This window comes from Siniperca chuatsi, linkage group LG15 (genome assembly GCF_020085105.1).
Source record: "Siniperca chuatsi isolate FFG_IHB_CAS linkage group LG15, ASM2008510v1, whole genome shotgun sequence".
NCBI classification, from domain to species: domain Eukaryota; kingdom Metazoa; phylum Chordata; class Actinopteri; order Centrarchiformes; family Sinipercidae; genus Siniperca; species Siniperca chuatsi.
This window is the reverse complement of record NC_058056.1, coordinates 5,068,575-5,092,435: the sequence shown is the minus strand read 5'-3', so window position 1 is coordinate 5,092,435 and position 23,861 is coordinate 5,068,575. Positions and strand designations below refer to the sequence as shown.

General features: G+C 43.6%; 1 protein-coding gene across 3 annotated transcripts in view; it reads left to right on the top strand.

The window, feature by feature from the left end:
• LOC122861670 (ovarian cancer G-protein coupled receptor 1) overlaps positions 1–23,120 on the top strand; it is a 57,925-nt gene extending 34,805 nt beyond the window's left edge. Inside the window, exons 1-7 of one of the 3 annotated variants that reach the window (XM_044166412.1) lie at positions 3,946–4,058; positions 5,742–6,050; positions 7,703–7,852; positions 14,857–14,990; positions 15,167–15,389; positions 20,057–20,237; positions 20,318–23,120. In XM_044166412.1, coding sequence (XP_044022347.1) covers positions 5,964–6,050; positions 7,703–7,852; positions 14,857–14,990; positions 15,167–15,389; positions 20,057–20,237; positions 20,318–20,823 — 1,281 coding nt within the window. In that variant the 5' untranslated portion in view covers positions 3,946–4,058; positions 5,742–5,963 and the 3' untranslated portion in view covers positions 20,824–23,120. Of the gene's footprint in view, positions 1–3,945; positions 4,059–5,741; positions 6,051–7,702; positions 7,853–8,106; positions 8,460–8,835; positions 8,900–14,856; positions 14,991–15,166; positions 15,390–20,056; positions 20,238–20,317 lie in introns of those variants that run through there. The other 2 variants (XM_044166413.1, XM_044166411.1) reach the window with 2 other exon arrangements.
• Positions 23,121–23,861: the final 741 nt, after the last annotated feature.

Sequence of the window (23,861 nt, the reverse complement as noted above, 5' to 3'; positions counted from 1 at the left end):
GGAAGACACCAGACACCACCTAAGGAGGCTTTGAAAGGTGACTAACCTGTGGCTGCGCTAGTTAGCGCGCTGTGCGCATATTCTACCCAGGTCCGATGGGAGCTCCAGGATTTGGGATTGGTGGCTGCCACACAGCGCAGGGCGGCCTCTACAGCACAGCGTGCGATTAATACCTGGGTGACAGGCAAATTTAGAAGTGTACCCCCATTGAAGCACATGGGAACGTGCAGTGTCAGGGACAAACAGATGGTCGGGTAGTCCATTACCTGGATCAGGTTAGGATTGCTGGGCCTCCCTCAGCTAGGCCTCAATCAAGCAGGTGACAGCAACAATGATGCATGAAGATGGTGCCCAGATTAGGAGAGGAGTCTTCGGCCATGTATTGGCGAGAGAAGTTTGATGTTTCTTGACTCTGGCCTGTAGGTTAAGGAATAGTTGAATCGGCCAAAGAACAGGGCCCACTGGGCTTGTCGAGGGTTTAGCCTTTTTGCAGATTGAATGTAGGCCAGGTTCTTGTGGTCAGTCCACACTGCAAATGGAAACTCCAACTCCTCCAGCCAGTGTCTCCATTCCTCCAGTGGCAGCTTGACCACGAGGAGCTCTCTCTTGCCCACATCATAATTGCGTTCAGCTGGAGTAAGTCGACGGGAGAAGAAAGTGCAGGGATGGAGTTCTTGGTCGGCGCTGGAATGCTGAGAGAGCACCGCCACCACTTCAGTGTCCAATGCATCCACTTCTACAATAAACTGCCGGGAGGAGTCAGGTTGAGTGAGGATGGGTGCTGAAGAAAAGAGGTCCTTGAGTCTGGTGAATGCAAGGTCTGCTTACAGGGTCCAGATGTATGGAGCCAACGAGGAGGCGAGTTTGGTTAGGGGTGCCGCAACCCTGCTGTAATTGCAGAACACAAACCGATTGAGGAAATCCCTGAGAACGTCATTTATCAATGCCTGGAAGACTGCAGGTGTGTTGATAAGACCAAACGGCAAAACCTGGTATTCGTAGTGGCCTACGGGTGTGTTAAACGGCGTCTTCCACTCGTGTCCCTCGCGAATCCTGACCAGGTAGTAGGCATTTCTGAGGTTGAGCTTAGTGAAGATGATGGCTCCCGTTAGCGGCTCAAAAGCAGCATTAATCAGGGGAAGAGGATACTTGATCTTCACTGTTCACTGTTCACTTGTTCAAGCCTCGATAGTCGATGCAGGGAGGAAGAGATTTGTCCTTCTTGGTCACAAAGAAAAACCCTGCCCTGGCTGGAGAGTATGATCTTGCAGGAGACTAGTGAGAGCAGGCAGGCGGAGCAAGGACAGAGTACTGAGGTGGAGCAGCAGAGGATCCGTGGTGAGATCTTTTGGGAAAGCCGGTGAGTAACTTGGAGGCAGGTGAAAGGAATGAACCACTTGGGTAAACGGACGATCTGACGAAGACTGGTGAGAAGAGCCGGGTAGATATACTGCAAGGTGTTGATTAGTGGATGGAGAGCAGGTGAGCAGCAGCAGATGAGTAGCAGGTGTGTCAGTCTCTGATTGGAAGTTCACCGGAGGCCGCGCCCTGCCAGCAGACACACACACACACACACACACACACACATACATACAGACAAACACAGGAGGGGAACCACCAGGGGACAAACAGACAGATACACTAGGAATGGTACAACTGTACCATGACATACACATATAGGTTTATGCTTGTAGGCACACATGCCAGAGTTTAGTGTAGTTAAGAAAATAGTGCAGCCAAAACAGTGAAGGCAAAAAAGGCATTTATCGAATAGCTCATCTTAAATTATGTGCTGATATCCATGTCAACGACAGTGGGGGAAATTGACTTCCAAAACTGCAGAAGTGAAGGCATAGAACATATGGTGGTTGTCATCTAACATGCAGTTAGACGGTGGGTTTTTCCTAAAGTTCTGTCTGAAGAAGTTGTTTGCTGCACCACTACTCCACCCTTGAGAGGAGAGAAATGCCATATCAGTAATACAAGACAGATGCAGAGTAAGTTCTACCTCGGTTGCTGTATTGTAGTAATGATTTATTGATGTAGGCATACTACCCCACAGTTATGCATACATTTTGGACTAACCTGAAGTCCTGATTTGATGAAAAAAAAACCCCAAAATGTATTAAAAAACATCTTTTTCACTCAGCATGAAATGTCATTCCTGACCTTTCATTTTTGAAATGGCAGTTTGAGAAAACAACAAGCATTCAACATTAACACGTGGTCTTCATTAGGAGTTTTTCTACTGACTTGGCATGTCAGCCGAACCACCTGCATGAGCAAACTCCATCTGTTGATGAAGACAATGTGATACAGTTGCAAGCTCCAGGAAAAAGCTAGTAGGTGGACCTTGAGTTGGGATTTTGTTAAATAAATGTGAATATTTAACCTGCTTTTGTATGGATGGATGGAATGTACTGTGTATTACATAACTCTTTTAGATTTTGATACCAATACAACAAAACGCAGTAGAAAACTGTAGCAAAGTAGATATACTGTAGAAATACTGCATATAAAGATGAATGAATGTACAGAATGAACAATAAACCTATATGAAGTATGTATAATATGAAGGAATGTAATTATGATATGTATAATATGAACAATATCTAATATACAAAATGTAGTGTGAGTGAATGCAGCTATGATTATGTCAGTAATGTAACTCTGACATGTACAGTATGGACAGAACCACTAAATAGTTTGTGCAGTACAATGAGTGTACAGTAGATACTGCATGATATGTACAAAGAGTGAAAACAAGTACGTAGTACTTGTACGCATTTACAGTGTAAAAAGATGCCACTATGTACAGTTAAACATGATCTGAGTCTAGGCTGAATAACCAGTCTTGTGGAGGGGCCCTGTGAAAAGGTTGCTCCTCTCCCTTTTCACTAGGCCCTGTTTTCCAACAATATTTATTAGTCAGTTTACACAAATAGCAGAACATAAGTTTAAGTTGTGTAGTTTGTATTTCACAACGGTATGTTCTGTTAGTTCAGCCTTGCTGTGATAATGTATGTATTTTGTTAGTGTTTTGTGATATTGGGGCAGATTACCTCCTTAATCATTGACAGTGAAAACAGGTGTGCATCATTAGGTGCTCTAGCAGTGAGTGACTGGGCACTGTCAAGTTGAGGGACCAAGGGTGAAACTGTTATGTAGTAAATAATATTCTGTTAAGTTGGTGCACTCATGTCTGTGCCCATAGATACAGTAGATTGTCAGCAGTAACAGAGTCATCATATATTAATGTGTTTGTTTTTCTATATTCTTTAAAAGCTTTGTATCTGTCTAGCCCACCCTATGGTAACCTGAGCAGATGCTAGGTTCAAGTTAGGTGAGACTGACAAGGTAAAAAGCCAGTCACTGGTCTATGTGGCAGCTTGCTGTGAAGCTGCATGTTTTAGGTGTTGTTTTTTTTTCTCTTTTAATTTTAAGTTATTTTTGTTGAATTTCCGCTTCTTGTGCAATAATATTTGTGTTTAAATGTACTCTTGCCTTCCAACGTGCTTTTTCAACATCCCCTTTAAAGTTTTCTAGTGCCATACAACATCTACTGCCCTTTAAATGGGGTGGTGAGTGGAGTTAAAATGTAATTTAAGTATTTTTTCAGTATATATTATGCTTACATGGTGCATTTTACTGAATCAAATTGTTCTTACTCAAGAGTGAACTGTGAACTTATGTTAACTCCGGGAGTGAGTTAAACAGGGGCCCACAGCTACGTAATGCAATGTATTCATTACATATATGTAACAAGCCTTGTGTAGTACATTAATAAAAGGCCCAGACCATTATTCACATTAAATAGTGAATGAATTCTCACCATCTTTGTTTATGTCTGAGCATGAACATTACATCATACAACAGTCAGAGTAAGGGAGGAGTCAGCAGACATCAATTGAATCAACATGTGAACTTCCTCTAGTTGTGTGATGTTACAGAACATCCTGAAACATGTAGCATAAGCAGCTGTTATTACAACGGCTGCTGCTGAAGTAGTGACGCGGTACAAATGCAGGATGGAGGACTGTTGGCCACCCCTGCTAATGGTAAGATAGATGCATAATGAGGAGCTTTTGCTGTCTCAGTTGTAATAATGCAGACTGGATGAAGGATATTGTAGTTCTCTGTAGCCCCAGTGCAGGTTTTAGCCAGAAGGCAGCCATCAGATCAGGGTTTTTGGAACTTAAACATGTACAGTATAGTCTGCTGCTGTAATCTAACCAGTGTAAGATGAATCCTGGATATGCATCATATAGATCATACCTATATTTTCCCTCCTAACTGTAGCTTAGCCTGTACATAGAGGCTGATATATTTTTCTAGAAATGCCGTGCTTCACATTACACTCACATCTCAACAGTATGACTGCTCATCAGTCATTGTTCTCTCTTGGCCATTATCAGTTTGTAATAGTAGTTAAGTAGGAGCATTTGAGTGTCACCTCTTGTAACATGGTCTGGAAGCCTGTAAGAGTAAATCCTGACTTTGGTTTCCTCTTTTTGTTGGCCACGCTAATAAAACTGCTGTCATGTTGATACGAGCAGTGTATACGAGCAACCTTGAACTCAATGAGAGTTCAAGGTTGAAGGGTGCAATCTTTATCATTTTAATTTCATAATGTGATCTTGAAAAGCAAAAGCCATTTCACATTGTATCTCTGGTTAAGGGCTATTGATATAATAATATTGTGTAGACTACAACACAGTGTCACACCATTTTCATCTCACTGCTCTTGAACATGCCAATAGCAGTATATGCATGCAAGTAAATGTAAATGTACTCAATTGACTCTGTAATGACAGATAGTGCTAGATTTTAATCACTGACACGATCACCATTAGTTAAATTATGACAAAAAGGAAATTACTTATAGGAACAGGATGCATTTGTGGTTTAAACAGGAAGTCAATGTGTTTCTTTACTTTCGATTCTCTCTGTCTCAACCACACAGAACAGTTTAAATTAAGCTGTGCTAGGTGAATAATGGTTACATGATTTTGTTTTGAATAATGAATCCTAATAACATTGGTGATCCCCTGACTTTTCTGCTAGTTCCTCTGTTAGGTTTGTAGTTTTTAGTGAAATATCTAAAAAAAAACATTGGGTTGGCTACATTTTAATGTAAAGGAATGCCATGGCATTTGGTACAGACATTCATATTCTCCTCAAAAAAAAAATTCTTTGGGCCCTCTGCAGACTACTCAGTGGTTAAACTGTGATTTGTGTAATATACTGGTAGCTTTAGTCTTGTTAAGCTCTGAACAGTGGTGCCAGATTGGGTGGTTTTCTGCACAATTGGGCTACATTCTATTTAACTAAGCAGGTAAAAATAGTTTTGGGTGGCTTGTGATAATTTAGGCTACTTAGATCTAGAAGACTGGAAGTGTGTCCTAGAACTGATTGTATGTAATGTAAGTAACTATTGTTTCTCTTGCTTATATTCAGCTATATATAAATAACTGCAGTGCCAAATATATATATATATATATTATGTATCCTAAATGAATGGGCTACTTTTATGTCGACTGGACGGGTTCTAGGCTTTGATTGGGCTCCTTTTTTGTCAATCAAATCTGGCAACACTGGCTCTGAAAGGAATCATACTGCATTATATCCATCACATCAAAGAAGCATCACAGTGATTGGACCAAATATAATATACAATAAAATGTTTCTAATCTCTAATAAACTAAAATAAATAATAAAATAAATTATTCTGTGTTCCACAGTGACCAAATTAAACTGGACTACCCAATCAGAGAAGACAAATACTCAACCCAATGAGACAAGTTTAAGCCATCGCTGAATGCTCAACCAACATGAAGATGTGTGTGTGTGTGTGTGTGTGTGTGTGTGTGTGTGTGTTACATGTATGTGTGAACATATCTGAAAATATTAATTTGAGTGTGTGAAGTAGCTTGAGTGTGAGTGGGGTGTGATGTGTGTTCACCATGTCTGAGGAGGACGTGATTAACTGCACCATCAGCCATGAAATTCACCAGTACCTTTTCTCCTGTGTGTATATCCTCGTACTATTGGTAAGTGTGTTTACATCTTGAATACCTGAACATAACTGTTGAGGTGTCTGAATGATTGATTGATGAAATGATTTGTTTCTAAATTGAGGTCAGTGTGATGTCATGTCTCAAGCTCTAGAAAGCCTAGTTCCTCCTTGAATACACAATATGGTAGCATTGATGCTTAAAGAACAAGCTAAGTTAATGTGTGCAAATTGCAGCATTAGCAGTCTTTGTAGGTGGACATTTTTGATAGTTTTTAGTTCATGAGGTGTGATGTGGGGCAGTGCACAGTGTCACATCACAGCAAAAAGGTTCTGGGTTTAAACCTAGACCTTATGGGCCTCCTCTGGGTGCCCCTGTGTCCACCCACAATCATGCCGGTTAGGCAGTGGCGTGTGGTCCATTAAGGGCACTGCGGCACCGCCCCTCCTGCAATTCCAACTGTGAAATACATACACTACCCCTCAAAAGTTTGGAGTCACCTGTTATATTGATATTTTTCTTCTTTCCTTCAATAATGGCTATTTTAACATAGATAAAAACAGTGTAATTATACACCAAATGTCTTATTTACATTTACAAGAGTTTTAGAATAATTAAATTATTAAAACGTTAAGTTGATATCCCCAAAGTGTTGCACGATGGGAGAATACTGTTGTAACCATTTTTTCCCTCCAAATACTCTTTGATTTTTTGTTTTCCAGTCCAGATGTTGTATTTTTGTGTATTTTCATCACATTTACAGTTACATTTGTAGTCAAGTAGTTTGAGAATACATCCAGCTACATTATTAGCCACTGGACCCTTGTTATGATGGTTATATTGCCTTGAAATTTAGATTTCATACTAGGCGAGGATGAAAATCTTGTTTCTTTTCTTTATTGTATCTCCATTTACTCTGGAATGGTAATAGACATAGGTTTACTTACATTGGATTTATATTCTTTAGCTTATTATCTATCAAAGGACCACATATATGCATCTATACCTTATGGTTGAAGAGCTATTGCTGATTCATTTTGGGTATGTTATTAGGTGTATTTTCCTAGAAATAGGGCTAGGGTTTAATATTCATAAGAATGTCTTCATTAATGTATAATCACTTCAGTCAAGTGTCAGCTTTAAGACAATTCTGTAACTCACAATTTACATCCAATGTCAACATTCAGTGCCAATGTAGGAAGTAGTGTGCCCTCTATGTAGCGAGGTGGAGGTTAGTGTGGCAGATGGGCGTGTAGTGAGTCCTACTTTCATGCAGACACAAGAGTTCTGTCCCAGACCTGTAATTAACGTTTGCCTTTTTAGTAACCGGAACCACAATCTTTCCCTAACCTTAATCAGGTGCTTTTGTTGCCTAACCATAACCTGCCATGCTTTATTTGCCATAACCATGATCTTTCCCTTACTTTAATCATACTGTACCTCAACTGTGTTTTATTTTCCTAACAATAACCATACCAGATGTTGTAGAAAGCATGAATTTTAATAAGGTTGTAATGAATGTAATCCAGGATTTTGCAGAATCATCCAATATGGATGTTCTTGTTTGGTAATAGGGTTGTCTGAGCAGAGGGGAGGCAAGTATTCTAAACACATACTTTAGTAATCAGGTAATGAAGAGGAGGGCAGAGAATCTAAATAATCACAATGAATGATCTTCTTCATTCTAGATTGGTGTTCCCTCTAACCTGTACTCTTTGTACCACGCTGCTGTGCAGCTGAAGCAGAAGAATGAGCTGGGAGTTTATTTACTGAACCTCACTGTGTCTGATCTGTTATACCTGGCATCATTGCCATTGTGGCTACAGTACATCTTTCAGGTAAACTAAAACCACTCATTTATTGTGTCATATCTGTGATTTGCTGAATGCAGCATCTTTAAAATAAAAACAAAATATAAACAAAAGAGCAAAGATGGCAGCCTTGGTGTTGCACTCTCTGGTACTTTGTTTTTGTTTATTTGTTCAGTTTTCAGCTCTCCCTTTCTGATAACATTGACCAGGGGGGAACTTTTGAACATTTGACATTTCACTTGTCAAACTTTTTCACTATTCTCCACACAACCAGAACGTTTTGCAGAGCTTTTAGTCAGAGGAGCACCAGCTCTCTATGGGATTTGCAGGAGACGCTGACATGGGAAACGGTTAAACTGCAACAGCTGGGATTTCGAAGTGTGCCCCCATCAATACATCTGGCGAACATCTGCTCTCTGGCCAACAAAATGGATGAACTGCTGCTTGTCAACAGAGCAAACACAGAGGTTTCCAGATCTGCTGTCCTGTGTTTCACCGAAACCTGGTTTGGTGAGCACATCCTGGATAGCACACTACATCTGCTGGGCTTCCAACTCCTCCGAATGGGCCGCGTAATGGAGTTATCGGGGAAAAAAAAGGAGGGGAGGCAAAATCTGCTTCTACATAAAAGAAGGTTGGTGTGCAGATATCACAGTAGGATAACATGCACTCCTCACTTAGAGACCATTTACATTAACTGTAAACCGTTATATTCACAGCAGGAGTTTTCCTTCTTTATTCTGGTCGGTGTATACATCCCACCCCAGGCCTGTGTTAATAAGGCATTATAACACCTAGCTGACCAGATAACTTCCATGGAGCACAAACATCTTCCTGCTCATTGTTGTTGGGGACTTTAACAGAGCAAACCTCAGCCACGAACTGCCAAAATACAGACAGCACACACTGGACCATTGCTACACCATATTTAAGAATGCATATTGCTTTGTCCCACATGCAGCTTTGGGACCCTCTGATCACTGTCTGGTTCGTCTTCTCCCAATTTACAGGCAGAAAATAAAGTCTGCTAAGCCTGTGGTCAAGAGTGTGAGGAGATGGACCAACGAGGCAAAGGTGAAATTACAGGTCTGCTTTGACTGCTCTGATTGGAGTGTTTTTGAGGCTGTAGCTACAGCCCTAGATGAACTCACTGACATTTTATATCAGCTTTTGTGAGGACGTGTGTGCGGACTAAAACTTTCAGCACATACAACAACAAACCATGGTTTACAGCTAAACTAAGGTAGCTTTGTCAGGCCAAGGAGGAGGCCTACAGAAGTGGGGGCAGAATCCTGTACAACCAGTCCAGAAACATACTGACAATGGAGATCAGAGTAGCAAAGAGAACTGTAAAGATGAAAAACAGCCATCGACCCCACGTCAGTGTGGAGAGGCCTACATCACTAGCTACAGGAAACCATCCTCCCACACTGTGGAGAACCATCAACTGGCTGACGACCTGAATATGTTCTACTATCAGTTTGATACGGCAACAATCACAACCCTCACCCACTCCAACTCAGACTCACACAATCAACTGCACCCCCTGCCAGAGCTGAACACGCTTAAAACTGTGGAGACGACAGTGGACTTCAGGAGGCCCCCCAACACTGCCCCCTCTCACCACACTCAACAGCACAGTGTGTGCTGTGGAAATCTTCAGGTTTCAGGGATCACCATCTCCCAGGACCTAAAGTGGGCACCCAATATCGACTCCATAATCAAAAAGACCCAGCAGAGGATGTACTTTCTGTGCTAGCTCAGGAACCTGCCCCAGGAGCTGCTGATCCAGTTCTACTCTGCAATCATCCAGTCTGTTCAGCCACCAAACAGGACAGGAACAGACTATAACGAGACTCGGGACTGCAGAAAAAAATCAATGGTGCCAACCTGCCCTCCATTCAGGACTTATACATCTCCAGAGTCAGGAAACGGGCAGGACTATACTCCAAAACAACCAGAAAACAAGAACAATTTCTTTCCACAAGCCATCCCTCAGTTAAATGAACAGTTAAGTTGGTCATATAGTGTAAGAAAACAAACATCCACATCCAACATCCATTACCTACAAATTAAATATTAACAGTTTAAAATACACACTGTTTTAAACATGTACATATCATCCATCACTGTCAAATATGAATCCTGCACACTGTATATACTGTATATAGACATGTATACATGCATATACTGTACATAACCACCCACTTCATGCATATCCATTCAATATTTATTTATTTGCACTATTTGTATTGTTTACAATTTACAGAAACACTTGTATATAGAAATTGTATGTTGTTGGTCATTGTTGCTTTTTATATATGTATATTTTTATATATATATATATATATATATATATATATATATATATATATATATATATATACCTATTTTTCACCCACTTGTATTATATCTATGTTTACTTTTACTTATCTTTGTTCAGCTTTGGTGAGTTTGAATATTAATGAGTTTAAATACTTGCAGTCAACTCTTCAAAGTAACGTGGTGTGCAGACGAGAGGTGAAGAAGAGAGTGCAGGCAGGGCGGAGTGGATGGAGAAGAGTGTCAGGAGTGATTTGCGACAGAACAGTAACAGTAAAAAGGAAGGTTTACAAAATGGTAGTGAGACCAGCTATGTTGTATCGTTTGGAGGCGGTGGCATTGACGAAAAGACAGGAGGTGGTGCGGGAGTTGAAGATGAAGATTTTTTTTGGGAGTGACAAGGATGGACAGGATTAGGAATGAGTATATTAGAGGGACAGTTCAGGTTAGACGGTTTGGAGACAAAGCAAGAGAGACGAGATTGAGATGGTTTGGATGTGCGGAGGAGAGATGCTGGGTGTATTGGGAGAAGGGTGCTGAAGATGGAGCTGCCAGGCAAGAGGAAAAGAGGAAGGCCAAAGAGGAGCTTTATGGATATGGTGAGAGAGGACGTGCAGGTGGTTGGTACGACAGAGGAAGATGCAGAGGACAAGAAGAGATGGAAACAGATGATCTGCTGTGGGGACACCTAATGGGAGCAGCTGAAAGAAGAAGAAGATGAAGAAGAAGTTCAGCTTTGATGTCCTTGTTTTAACCTGTATGTATATTTATTTCTATCTTCCTGAAAATTGTTCTTTGAACTGTGTGTGAGTACATTGAGAGCAACTTAAAACCAAAGTCAAATTCCTTGTATGTGTACACATACTTGGCCAATAAAGCTGATCATGATTCAGATTCATTCATATTTAGAATAGAATAGTAACTCACTCAAATAATTATTTGCATTTAAAAAAAAAAAGTCTGAATACAGTTCTTTAACATTGCAATTTCCTTCTGTCTTTTAGCATGTTGAAGCCTTTAAAAATGTTCTGTTCATGCTTAAAGGATGGCTCCCAAATTAATAGTACTCTTCTTGTCAAGAGTGTACCGCTGTGCATCAACTTCAATAGCTTGATCTGGATGTAGAAGCTTGAATAGTGCAAATTTTTAGAATTATGTTAAACCCAATTAAACTAATTTCAATTCTAATTAAATTGTATGTATATAGTGCCAATTCATAACAGAAGCTATCTCATTGCACTTTTCCTATTGAGCAGGTCTAGACAGTACTCTTTATATTATTTACAGAGACCCACCAATTCCCACCATGAGCAAGCACTTGGCGACAGTGGCAAGGAAAAACTTCCTTTTAAGAGGCAGAAACCTCAAGCAGAACCAGACTCAGGGTGGGTGGCCATCTGCTGCTGCTGCCGGTTGGAGAGAGAGAAAGAGAGAGAGAGAGAGAGAGAGAGAGAGAGAGAGAGAGCAGGAGGAAAGCAAACAGTAGCACAATACAAATTCCACATAGAATTTTAAAATAATAATAATGTAATGGTAGTGGTAATAATACAAATAAAATAATAATGATAATAATAATAAGACTAATAATAATTGTAGCAGTAGGTGTTGAGCAGGAACATGTGGGCAGTAGACATCCAGACTCTACAGCTCTGGAGGCTAAAGTACCTGTTTACATGGAATAACTGCCTTTATAGCTAAAGCTCATCAGGTTTGACTTTTTCTTGGAAGCCAAGAAACTGATAATGCAATTGCAGCTCAGTGCAGAGGTAATGTTCCTGGTGAGACGCAGGAGGACACCGGCCTGGAGAAACCCCACGGAACCTCCAAGCGCTAAGCTCTCTTGCTCCCAGCAAAGTAATTCAGCAGTGTTGGATCAAGTGGCCACCAGCAAGCCAACTCAGAGAGTGGCGCCAGGTTGATGCGGCCAGAATCATCAGCAAAGGGAGATGTAGACAGACAGCTTCAGATGATGTCAGTTTTGCGGCAGAGAGGTTTGGAGTAGAAGAGGGCAAGACCACCAGATCCAACTACACCATGAACTGAAGAGCAGACAAGATTCACCAACTGGGACAAGAGCTTTGGTCTGGCAAGACAGTTCAAGGTAGCAACTGAGGAAGAGAAACCACCACTGTCTGAGCTCTGTAACATCATCAGGAAGGAGGAGGAGAATGGCACAGGAGACAGAGGAGAGAGAGATCCAGGAAGCAAGCTATGTTTATAGCTGATCCATTGGGATTCACAAAGCAGGTGTTAGAACAGAATCACCATCTTGCCTGCTGTAAGGAAGTGGTAGATCACTTCCTGCACAACACCCTGAGCGACCGTGAAAGAGAGCAAGAGCTAGGGCCCCTCAAAACTCCTACGGTGGAGCCCACCTGGAAGGAAGTCTAGGAGGTGGTTACTGCAGCCAGAGCCAACTCCACTCCAGGACCCAGTGGAGTACCCTATAAGATGAACAAGCGCTGCCCAGAGCTCAGAATCCTTTGGAAACTTCTGCATGTGATTTGGTTCAGGAGAAGTGTAGCGGACCACTGGAGGCAGGCAGAGGGCGTTTGGATACCTAAGGAAGAGAACTCAACCAAGCTGGAGCAGTTCAGATCTCACTTCTCAGCATGGAGGGGAAGATCTTTTTCAGTGTCTTATCCAGAAGGATGGCACCAGCTTGAAAAGGGAATTATAACTGAGTGCACCATCTCAGTTATTCTCTTCACCTTTGCCATGAACATGGACCACCAGATTCTGAGCTCTGGGCAGCTGAAACTGAGTGCAGAGGCCCTCTGTCCAAGTCTGGTGTTCAGCAGCTCAGCATCAGAGCTTTTATGGACAACCTCACTGTCACCACAACGGTGGTGCCTGGTGGTAGGTGGATCCTCCAGGGCCTGGAAAAGCTCATCTCCTGGGCAAGGATGAGTTTCAAACCAGCCAAATGGTGTTGAAGAAGGGAAAAGTGGTAGACACATTTTGCTTCTTTTTGAATGGCATTGCAATCCCATAAATCACAAAGAAGCCTAGGCAAGGTCTTTGACTGTAGCCTCAGCGATGCAGCGGCAATCCAAGAAACCATCAAGGAGCTTGAGACTTGTCTCACCACTGTAGACAAGTCTGGGCCACCTTGGATTTACCAACATTGCATCTTACCTCGAGTCCTCTGACCTCTGTTGGTATATGAGGTAACCCTGTCGACAATGGAGACCCTGGCGAGAAAGATCAGTAGCTACCTCTGCAGATGGCTGGGGCTGCTGTGCAGCCTAAGCAGTGCAGCACTGCATGGGAGGAGCAACAAAGTCCAGCTCCCTATCAGCAGTCTCAATGAGGAGTTCAGGGTTTCTTACACAAGAGAGGCGCTGCTTTATCGGGACTCCAGGGACTCTAGAGTGGTATCAGCAGGCATTATGGTGTGGACAGGCAGGAAGTGGAGAGCCCAGGAGGGCCTGGAGATAGCAGAGTCTTATCTGAGACACAGGGCTTTGGTGGGCACGGTGGACGGGCAGGGTTGGTAGCCATCCCACAACCACGCTACAATAAGGCTCATGGCAAGGAGAGACACCATCTGGTCCAGGAGGAGGTGCGGGCAGGTGTCGAGGAGAAACGGACCAGCACAATGGGGGGAGGGTGCACTGGAGAGACAGATGTCCTGGGCTGACATCAGGCAAGCAGAACCCCAGTGGATCAAGTTCATGGTCCAAGCTGTGTTTGATGTCCTACCTAGCCCAGTAAAGCTGGGGTAAGAGTGATTCTCCAGCTTGTCCTCTTTGCCATGGGACAGGTTCACTCGAACACATCCTTAGCAGCTGTCTTACAGCCCTGGGGGAGGGCCGCTACTTCTGGAGACACGACCAGGTGCTGAAGACAGTTGCAGAGGCCATCTCCAAAGCCGTCTCTAATAACAAGCATGTCCACATTGCCTTTGTCAGGGCTGGGGAGCAACCTCAGTCACAGCCTAGATCAGCAGGTCTGCTCACCTCTGCGTTGGACTGGGAGCTGCAAGTCAATGTGGTGAGGCAGCTCAAGTTTCTGGACCACATTATGACAACTTTGTTGAGGCCAGACGTGGTGCTATCATCAGCCTCATCAAAACAGGTGCTCCTTATAGAGCTGAGAGTTCCATAGGAGGACCGTATGGAAGAGGCAAATGAGCGGAAGCAGTCCAAGTACCAGGAGCTGGTGGATCATTGCCAGAGGAGAGGCTGGAAGGCTCGCTGCGAGCCCATTGAAGTGGGGTGTAGAGGCTTTGCTGGATGCACACTGTGCAAGGTCTTCACTCTACCAGGCATCACTAGGGCTACAAAAAGGAAAGCCATCAAGTCCACCATGGAGGCTGCAGAGAGGGCCTCCACATGGCTTTGGATCAGAAGGAGTGATCTGCGGATGATCTGATGCTGCTGGGACACAAGCCTTTTTACATTACATTATAGGCAGGTTATTACATTACTGTATATGCACTTGTGTTATCAGTTTAAGCAGCACTTTTATGCAGCTCTTAAGCCTAATGATTATCTGAATAAAAAATGCTTTTTGGTGATCTACACCAGTCTCACACTGTAGGCAAATTTTTTCTCATTATACAATGTGCTGTCAGTCTAATTATACCTTTAGTTTTCATTTATCTACGTAATACTCCTGTTTCATCTGCCTTTATCCACGTGTAACCTACCAGTTGTTTGTTCATCTACCTAGAGTCTAGTTTCATGTGCATTGTGTTGTTTCAGGATGATGACTGGCATCACAGGGAATGGTTGTGTCAGCTGTGTGGCTTCCTGCTCTATGAGAACATCTACATCAGCATTGGTTTCCTGTGTTGCATCAGTCTGGATCGCTACCTGGCTGTGGTCCATCCTTTAAGGTAATTTTGATTTGGTATGATAAAAATGCAAGCAGCAGGTCACCACCACTGTTACCTTAAGCTCTTTCAACTTTCCACCACTGTTCCTCTGTGCTTATGCAGTTTTATCAATTTAAAACTTAATTAGCATTTATTTAATGCTAATTAATGCTTTTTTCTCATTTTTTTGTTTCCAGGTTTACCTCTCTCCGCTCTATGAGTGCTGCGTGGCTCGTTAGCACCATCATCTGGCTAAAAGAGATCGCTGTGGGCATGGTTTTCTTCCACCATAAAGAACTGAGCCAAGACCGCAAGAACCAATCAGTGTGCTTCGAGCACTACCCCATGAAGCCGTGGGAGTATCCAATCAACTACTATCGCTTCACTATTGGTTTCATGTTCCCACTGGCCATTCTATTGGTGGGATAACTGTTTTACAAATCTATTATTGGTCACATTTTATTGATAAGATATTGATACAGTGGCATTTTATTGCATTTTTAATTTGAGATTTATTAAACATTTTTTTTCCTCCATTTGATACTGCAGCCAAAGATAGACAGGAAACGGGTGAGAGAGAGAGAGAGAGAGAGAGAGAGAGAGAGAGAGAGAGAGAGAGGGGAAAGGATGACAAGCAGCAAAGGGCTGTGGGCCAACTCGAACCCAGGCAAGGACCCAGCCCTGGTTAGACCTCTTGTCACAACTTTGTAGATGTGTACAAACTGTACTTGATTGGCATCTCCCTCTCTCTCCTGTTAGTTTTGTTGCATCTTGTTTTCACTCTTACATACAGAGTTTTGTGACATCATGTAACACCAAGCATAGCTCCAACCAGCTTTAATGTGACGAGATGTCTAATGAGCCAGAGTAATTGAAAACACCTGTTTTCAATGACTCAAGGTGAATTACATAATGGGTCTATTACGGGACGAGGCATTAACCTGGGCGGAGGCAACTCATGCCGTCAACCCCTCTCATCATTGTCTTTTGCTGAGTTTCTGGAGAGGATGAGAAGGGTCTTCGACCATCCTGACGACGGCGGAAATGCGGGTAAGCGGCTGCTGCGGATCCGTCAGAGGAACCGCAGTGTGGCGGATTACGCTGTGGAATTCCACACCTTAGCCATGGACTCAGGATGGAATGAGGAGGCGCTCATCACCACGTTCATTGCTGGTCTTAATGACACCCTTAAAGATGAGCTTGCTGCCCGTGAGGACCCCACGGAGCTGGACGCGTTGGTGACACTTTGCATCTGGATGGACAATCGCATGCGCGAGCGGTCCCGGGAGTGCTCCAACAGACTTCATCCCCTTCCTTCTCGCCATGCGGCTACCACCATCCATCGCCGTACCAGTGTGCCTAGCTCGGCCCCAGCTCCTGAGCCCTTGTCGACCTCAACCGACGCAGAGGGAGAACCGATGCAACTACGTCGGACCCACCTGACGCCAGCAGACCGCCGTTGCCAACTTGCTGCAGGGGAGTGCCTTTACTGCGGCGACAAGGGGCACTTCCGGGACAAGTGTCTCCGGAGGCCAAAAGAGTAGGCTCACCGTTCGCAGTGGGGGTTCTGGTGAGCCACGACAACCCCCGTAACCTAGGTCCACCCAGACTACAGGTCCCCGCCACACTCTACGTCCAAGGTGGGTGTCTTCCCCTACGAGCTCTAATAGACTCCGGCGCCAAGGGTAACTTCTTGGACGCGGAGCTGGCCAGAGAGGCCGGTCTCCTCACGGAACCACTGGAGAGCCCATGTAACGCTGAGGCCCTGGATGGCAAGATTCTGGCTCGCGTCACTCACCGTACAGTTCCGATATCCCTGGTGCTCTCTGGAAACCATAGAGAAAGGATCCAATTCCAGCTCATCTCGTCCCCCAACACACCATTGGTTCTGGGCTTCCCCTGGTTGCATCTCCATAATCCCCATATTGACTGGGCCAAGGGGAGAATAGGGAGTTGGAGTCCATTCTGTCTTGCAACTCACCACCAAAGAGCAGCTCCACCTCGCCCAGAGTGGATCCTCCAGACCTGTATCAAGTTCCTCCCGAGTACCACGACCTTGGCGAAGTCTTTAGCAAAGATCTAGCTTTGTCTTTACCACTGCATCGTCCATATGACTGCGCCATCGACCTTCTTCCCGGGGCTCCACTGCCAGCAACCCGTCTGTATAATCTGTCACGACCGGAGAGGGAGGCCATGGAGAAATACATCGGGGATTCACTTTGTGTGGGTCTTATTCGGGCATCCTCCTCGCCAGCAGGGGCAGGGTTCTTCTTCGTGACAAAGAAGGACGGGACGCTACGCCCCTGCATCGATTACCGAGGGCTAAACCAAATAACCATCAAAAATAAGTACCCGCTGCCATTAATCATCTCCACGTTCGAGCCTCTTCAGGGGGCCATGGTGTTCTCCAAACTGGACCTCCGGAACGCTTATCACCTGGTGCGCATCAGGAAGGTGGATGAGTGGAAGACAGCGTTCAACACCCCTCTGGGCCACTTCGAGTATTTAGTGATGCCGTTCGGGCTCACTAACGCCCCGGCGGTCTTCCAGGCTCTGGTGAATGATGTGCTGCAGGATTTCCTAAATCATTTCATCTTCGTTTACCTGGATGACATTCTCATTTTCTCCACAGATCAGTCCAGCCACGTCCTCCACTTCTGACAAGTCCTGCAACGACTTCTGGAGAATAGGCTATTTGTCAAGGCGGAGAAATGTGAATTTCATGTGCAGTCAGTAGGTTTCCTCGGGTACATTCTGGAGAGCGGGCAGATGAGGACCAACCCTGCCAATACCCAAGCAGTGGCAGAGTGGCCTATACCCACCACCCACAAACAGTTACAGCGGTTTTTGGGATTTGCCAACTTCTACCGGCGGTTCATCCGGGATTATAGCCAGGTGGCAGCGCCATTGACCAGACTGACCTCTTCCAAGATCCCTTTCGCATGGACCCCGGAGGCAGATGTTGCCTGGAACCAATTAAAAGCCCTCTTCATGTCAGCCCCTATCCTCATCCAACCTGATCCCTCCCGACAGTTCACGGTAGAGGTGGACGCCTCGGACATCGGCGTCGGAGCGATTCTCTCGCAACGCTCCCCCTCTGACCAGAAACTGCATCCATGCGCCTTCTTTTCCCGATGACTTTCCCCAGCTGAACGGAATTATGACGTCGGGAACGCCGTCAAGCTAGCCCTGGAGGAGTGGCGACACTGGTTAGAGGGGGTGGAGCAGCCATTCATTGTATGCACAGATCATAAGAATCTGGAGTACATTCAGACAGCTAAAAGGTTAAATTCCCGCCAAGCACGTTGGGCCCTGTTTTTTGGCTGCTTCAAGTTTACCCTTACATACCGTCCAGGATCAAAAAACACCAAGCCGGACGCCCTCTCCCGGCAACATTACACCCTGGATAGCTCCTCTGTACTGGAAACCATTCTCCTGTCAACCTGCGTGGTGGCAGCCGTCACTTGGGAGATAGAGTCCATCGTTAGAGCAGCTCAGCGCGACCAACCTGACCCCGGGAATGAGCCCCCTAATTGACTATTTGTCCCAGACTCAGCCCGTTCCCAGGTACTTCAGTGGGGCCACAACTCACGCTTCGACTGCCATCCTGGAACCACTCGCACTCTCTCCCTGTTAAGGAGATACTTCTGGTGGACTACTACGGAGGCGGACACCCGGGCCTTCGTCGCAGCATGTTGCATCTGCGCCCAAGGAAAGGCTTCCCATAAACCACCAGCAGGCTTGCTCCGTCCTCTTCCCATCCAGGGTTCCATCCTCAATCCAATGGTCAGACCGAGAGGGCTAACCAAGACCTCGAGGCAGCCTTGCGCTGCATGGTTGCCACTAACCCGTCGACCTGGATAGAATACGCTCACAACTCACTAACCAGCTCTGCCTCTGGTCTCTCTTCTTTCGAGGCGTCTCTAGGTTACCAGCCCCCCCTGTTCCCGTCCCAGGAGAGGGAGTTGGCGGTCCCATCCATTCAACATCATCTTCGCCGCTGCCACAAGATTTGGAGAGAGACCCGAGCTGCACTGTGTCGGTCGGGGGGACGGAATCGGTGGATCCTGGGTTCCCCGCTCCCATATCCTGGATCCACAACTTATTCGGGAGTTCCACCAGGCTCACCCTGAAGGGTCCGGGAGGGTTGCCAGGAGGTGCCCATTAGAGGGGGGGTCCTGTCATAGTTAGCCACGATGCCCCCCTGATCCTTTTGTGCTCTTGTGTATCTGCCTTCCCTTGTGTTTCCTGGCGGTCCCCTGTCCGTTTGTTTGTGTAAGTGTGTGTGTGCGTGTCTGTGTTCTGGGCTGGCTTCCAGATCTCCCGGCTGCAATTGATTACCGGCACACCTGATCCTCATCATCATCAACCACCACCATTTATCTACCGGGCTCATCCACACTACCAGCGCCAGATCGTCCTCGTACCCAATTTATGCTCTGCCAGTGATCACCGCTTCCGTCTGTCCTTGGTTCTCCGAGACTTCCATACTGCGCCAGCAGCCACTACTTCCTTGTTTCGTGATCATCGGACTCTGGTACCAGTTTCAACGTGTCCTCACCTGACCAGCCCAGCCTTCAACCACGCCTGCCTGCCAGCTTGATCTGCTCTGTCCATGTGTCCCGATTTTGGGTGCCAAGTTTGTTCTTACAACAAAATCAGGCTATAAATCAGTGTGATTGGTCTCACTCTTTCTTTAAACAGAATTAAAATAGCTGTAGTGACTTTGTTCGGCTTTGTGGAGCCTGAAACCCACTCGTTGCTGCTCGCAGCTTTAGATCTGGCTGATTGAGCTGCTTCCTTTTGTTGAGTGAAAAAGGGGTTGAACCCGCGAATTGCCACTTGCGGCTATATTTAATTAACTTCTTTTTGCTTTGTGTATACTACCTTGAGCATACAAACCTATATTACTATCTTCAGACATATAAATCTGGTGTCAGTTCAATTGTGTAAATTAAGTCATTAAAAAAAGGAGACGCGATATAGAGGTTTTTAGAGAGGAAGAAGAAAGGGAAATTATTCAATGGAAATATGAAGTCAAGCTGGTTATCTTGGCACCGATCCTGATGCATATTTTTTCTGTCCAGATCAGCTACCTGTGTGTCCTTCGTGCTGTGGGTCGGAGCGCTGGGACACAGCCGGATCAGAAGATGAGGATCAGGCAGTTAGTCAGCAGCACCATCCTCATATTCCTTGTCTGCTTCTCCCCCTACCATGTGTTCCTGTTAGTACGCACCCTGCTGGAGCGGGACTGTAACTTTATTGCAGGTACAGTTTCTTAGTAATCCAGTGATTAAGGATGAAAACTTTTTTGTCTTAACTATGTGGCCTGTATTCTTATTTTTCAGGAATATTTAACTACTACCACCTGTCGTTGTTGCTGACCACCCTGAACTGTGTGGCTGACCCCGCTCTATACTGCTTCGTAAGCGAAAATGCCCGCCACGGCCTGTACAGAGCCATATTCCGGCCTGTTGCCAGGATACTATGCTGCTGCTGTCACCGCGGCAACGCCAGCCCCAGCAACCCAGCCACCGATTCCCATGAGGTCGCCACCAATGACCCTCCAACCGTGATGCTCCTCACACACACCAGCACACTCAACAACTTAAAAACAGACACCTCCAGCAAAAACACAATTTTAATCACACAGACAGATGAAAAACCTATAATACCCTTAATTGTACAAAATAACAGACACTCAATGTGTCTCAAATGTGTGGACAGTGATGGAAAGCCCAGCTGTGCGATAGCCATGGAAGAGCAGAACCAAAAGACAGAGAGGACTGAAGAGACTTCTTCTCTCTCTCAAGTGATTTCACTGAGCTCTGATACAGCAACCGACACTATGTGAGAGCTCAACATGAATCTGACATCTGTTTTGACACTGCAAATGCCCTGTTTACATTTCTCTGGTTTGTAGACATGGCAACACATTGGAGGTGTAGTTTGAGATTGACAAAAGGTTCTTATGCTTCAGGAGATCAATTAATAGTGTATTTGGTTACCGAACCCTTGGAGGGGAACTTGCCAGTATTCTTTTAAAACAATAGTATTATGGTACCACTTTCTAATAAGATGCCCTTTATAAAGGGTAGTTGTAACTAATCGCTTTATTAATGGTTAATGAATTATTTAGCAATGATTTATAGATTAGTTATAACCCATAAATCATACTGTGGGAGGGCATAGAGAAAATCAGGTGGGCCAACCTGCAAGACTCTTAGGTACAATATTTTTGCACAGTCAACTATTACCATAAGGTTACTTGTTAAATTACCTGTTTAATTAGGTGTAGCACATCACTCCCACACAGTAGCAGGAACAGCAATATAAAATTTGAGAATAGATTAATTTACACTCTTTGTTGTTCTTAGTAATGCCTTATTAATGATCTCTAAAGTAAATTATTTATTAACCATTAATAAAACCATTAATTACAACTCAATATAACTTTTTTATAAAAGGTGACTAATTAGAAAATGGTACCACTGTTCCTTTAAAAGGATGTCATTTTGGCATATGTATGCTCCATTATGCTGATTCTTCTCTCTTCCTAGAGGCAATCTACAATATGACTATTAAATTCAGGACACATTCATCTAATTTTACCCTGTGAGATTAAGTAACAGCACAGAGCACACAGTAAGTGGTGCTGATACCACATCGCAACTGCAGTAAGAGCAAATCCAAAGTGCATGGTAACTAATTGTTCAGTGCATAAACACAATGTGCTAAATTAGGAGGTTGAATACTTAAGTTCAGCTGTACAATTACTGACATAGAAATGGATTTACAGATGTTTGATGACTTACCTGATGAGGAAAATGTTTCTCTGTTTCCAATGGGCTACTGGGTAGGGGTTTTATATTAAAGTTGTCCATGCCATGAAAATTTACAAAATGACAGAAATCTACCAACTACCAACCTTCTACAGTGTTTTGTTCAGCATAATATAATGTCCATGGACTTGAGATGTTAGCATAGTAGCATTGATTTAGAAATATTTAGCTTTAAAACAAGACTGTGTAGCTTTTAACAGCCAATGTGGCCAATAATTGAAAAATAAGGGATAATGGTAAATGCTAAAATATAGTATAACAGCAGCACAAGTAGAAAAGAGTCATCAAGTCAGTAATCTGACTCAGTAATGTCTGTTACAAAGCAATCGCTACCTAAAGTTTGCTTTAGGTAGCGTTTACTATGTAGCTAACATTAGTCACCATAAGCTAGTGGTCATAACAGACAGCAAGGTAGCCGCAAAACCCCTAAGTGTATTTAATTGTGCAAGAGTGCTTATGAACATAACTTTAAATTTGTAAGAGGAAGATTGTTTTTTATTTTGTTAAAAGCTACACAGTCTTGCTTAAAACAGTATCTTCTTAATAATTTGGACTGTCCTCTTAGCTTGTTTCACAACTTTAACCCTAACTCACCTTTAAAGAGAAGGTTTTTACTATTTATTGTTCAATTATTTTTTAAAATACTTGTCATTTTAAGAAATGATACTATTTTATGGCAGGCTTTAAAAAGATCAGCCTGTGTTTTTTAATATTGGCATGCATCTGTCCAGGTCTGTTTCTGTGCTGTAAGAGAATAAATATCAAGGGTAACCTCTAATGTATGTATGTTTCTATTTGCATGCATGGGAATGGCACTATATTGTTATGGTAATCATTTTATACTGTTAAGAATTTGTAAGTCCATCTATTATTGAACAATGACATTATGCTCACAACTTGTGTTGTTATAGATCTATGAAACATTGCCAAAACTTTTGTATGGAAATATATCAAGGTCAGTACTTAATTTGTTAAAGAACCTCTACAAAATCTTGTTCCACAATCACAACATGTTCAAAACTTTAGTTTCTATGGAAGTATAATATTAGTTTAAATGTTATAAAAGTATGAAATTATTGTCAAAATTTTAAATGTTGTAGAAATATAACTTTATGGTCAAAATGTCAAAAATACTATCTATGACTTTATGGTGGAAGATATAATTGTTACAGAGATATAATATTATGGTCAAACCTTCAGTTATGGAACTGTAACATGGTTAACATATTATAATAATAAATGTTCAAATTATATATCTTTACTGTGGCGAATATAATGAAGAACATTTTTATAAAACTTTGAAACTGTATGCTGCTCATATTTTCAATCGTGTATGAATGTGATATGTAGTGTGTGAAGAACTTTGAGTGATCGGAAGACTAGAAAGGTGCTATACAAGTACAGTCCATTTACTTAGATTAATCAGGAGGACAGAAAGACAACTCCAAACGAATGATAATGCTGGATGTGTAAATAAGCAAATGTTTGCTAAAATGTTAGCCAAATCAACTTTATATGGCAATAATATGCTGAATGCTGCAATCAATTAATGCAGGTCTAAGGACCGTAAACCAGTGATAACACAGTTATGATTCTTAAGCCTATCATAGTATGCTAACATAAGCATGCTAACATGATAAAGGATGTGTAGAATGATGATGATGAACAATTTTAAATCTTCCATAATGAACTTCTCCCCAGCCTGGTCGTTTACAAGACTTCCCTCTGGGTCACAAAACAGGCCCTGGCAGAACTCAGGTATGTCATTAAAGGGAAGATGAGTGACAACTGGCCAATTTACAGCCTTCACTAAAGATAAACTGTCAATAACCCCACACTTCCAGATGTGGGCTGAGAGTTCACAACACACTACGAAAACAAAGAAGGGACATATAAGATATCGGTCCGTGTGCCTGTTAGCCCCACTTCTTCTTCACCCCTCCTCTTTTCACCCCTCTCAGGGGGGGGGGGAGAAGGCAGAGACACATTCCTTTTGATACAAGGTAATAGAAGATATTCTGGTGTACACTGAAATGTATGGACACTGACA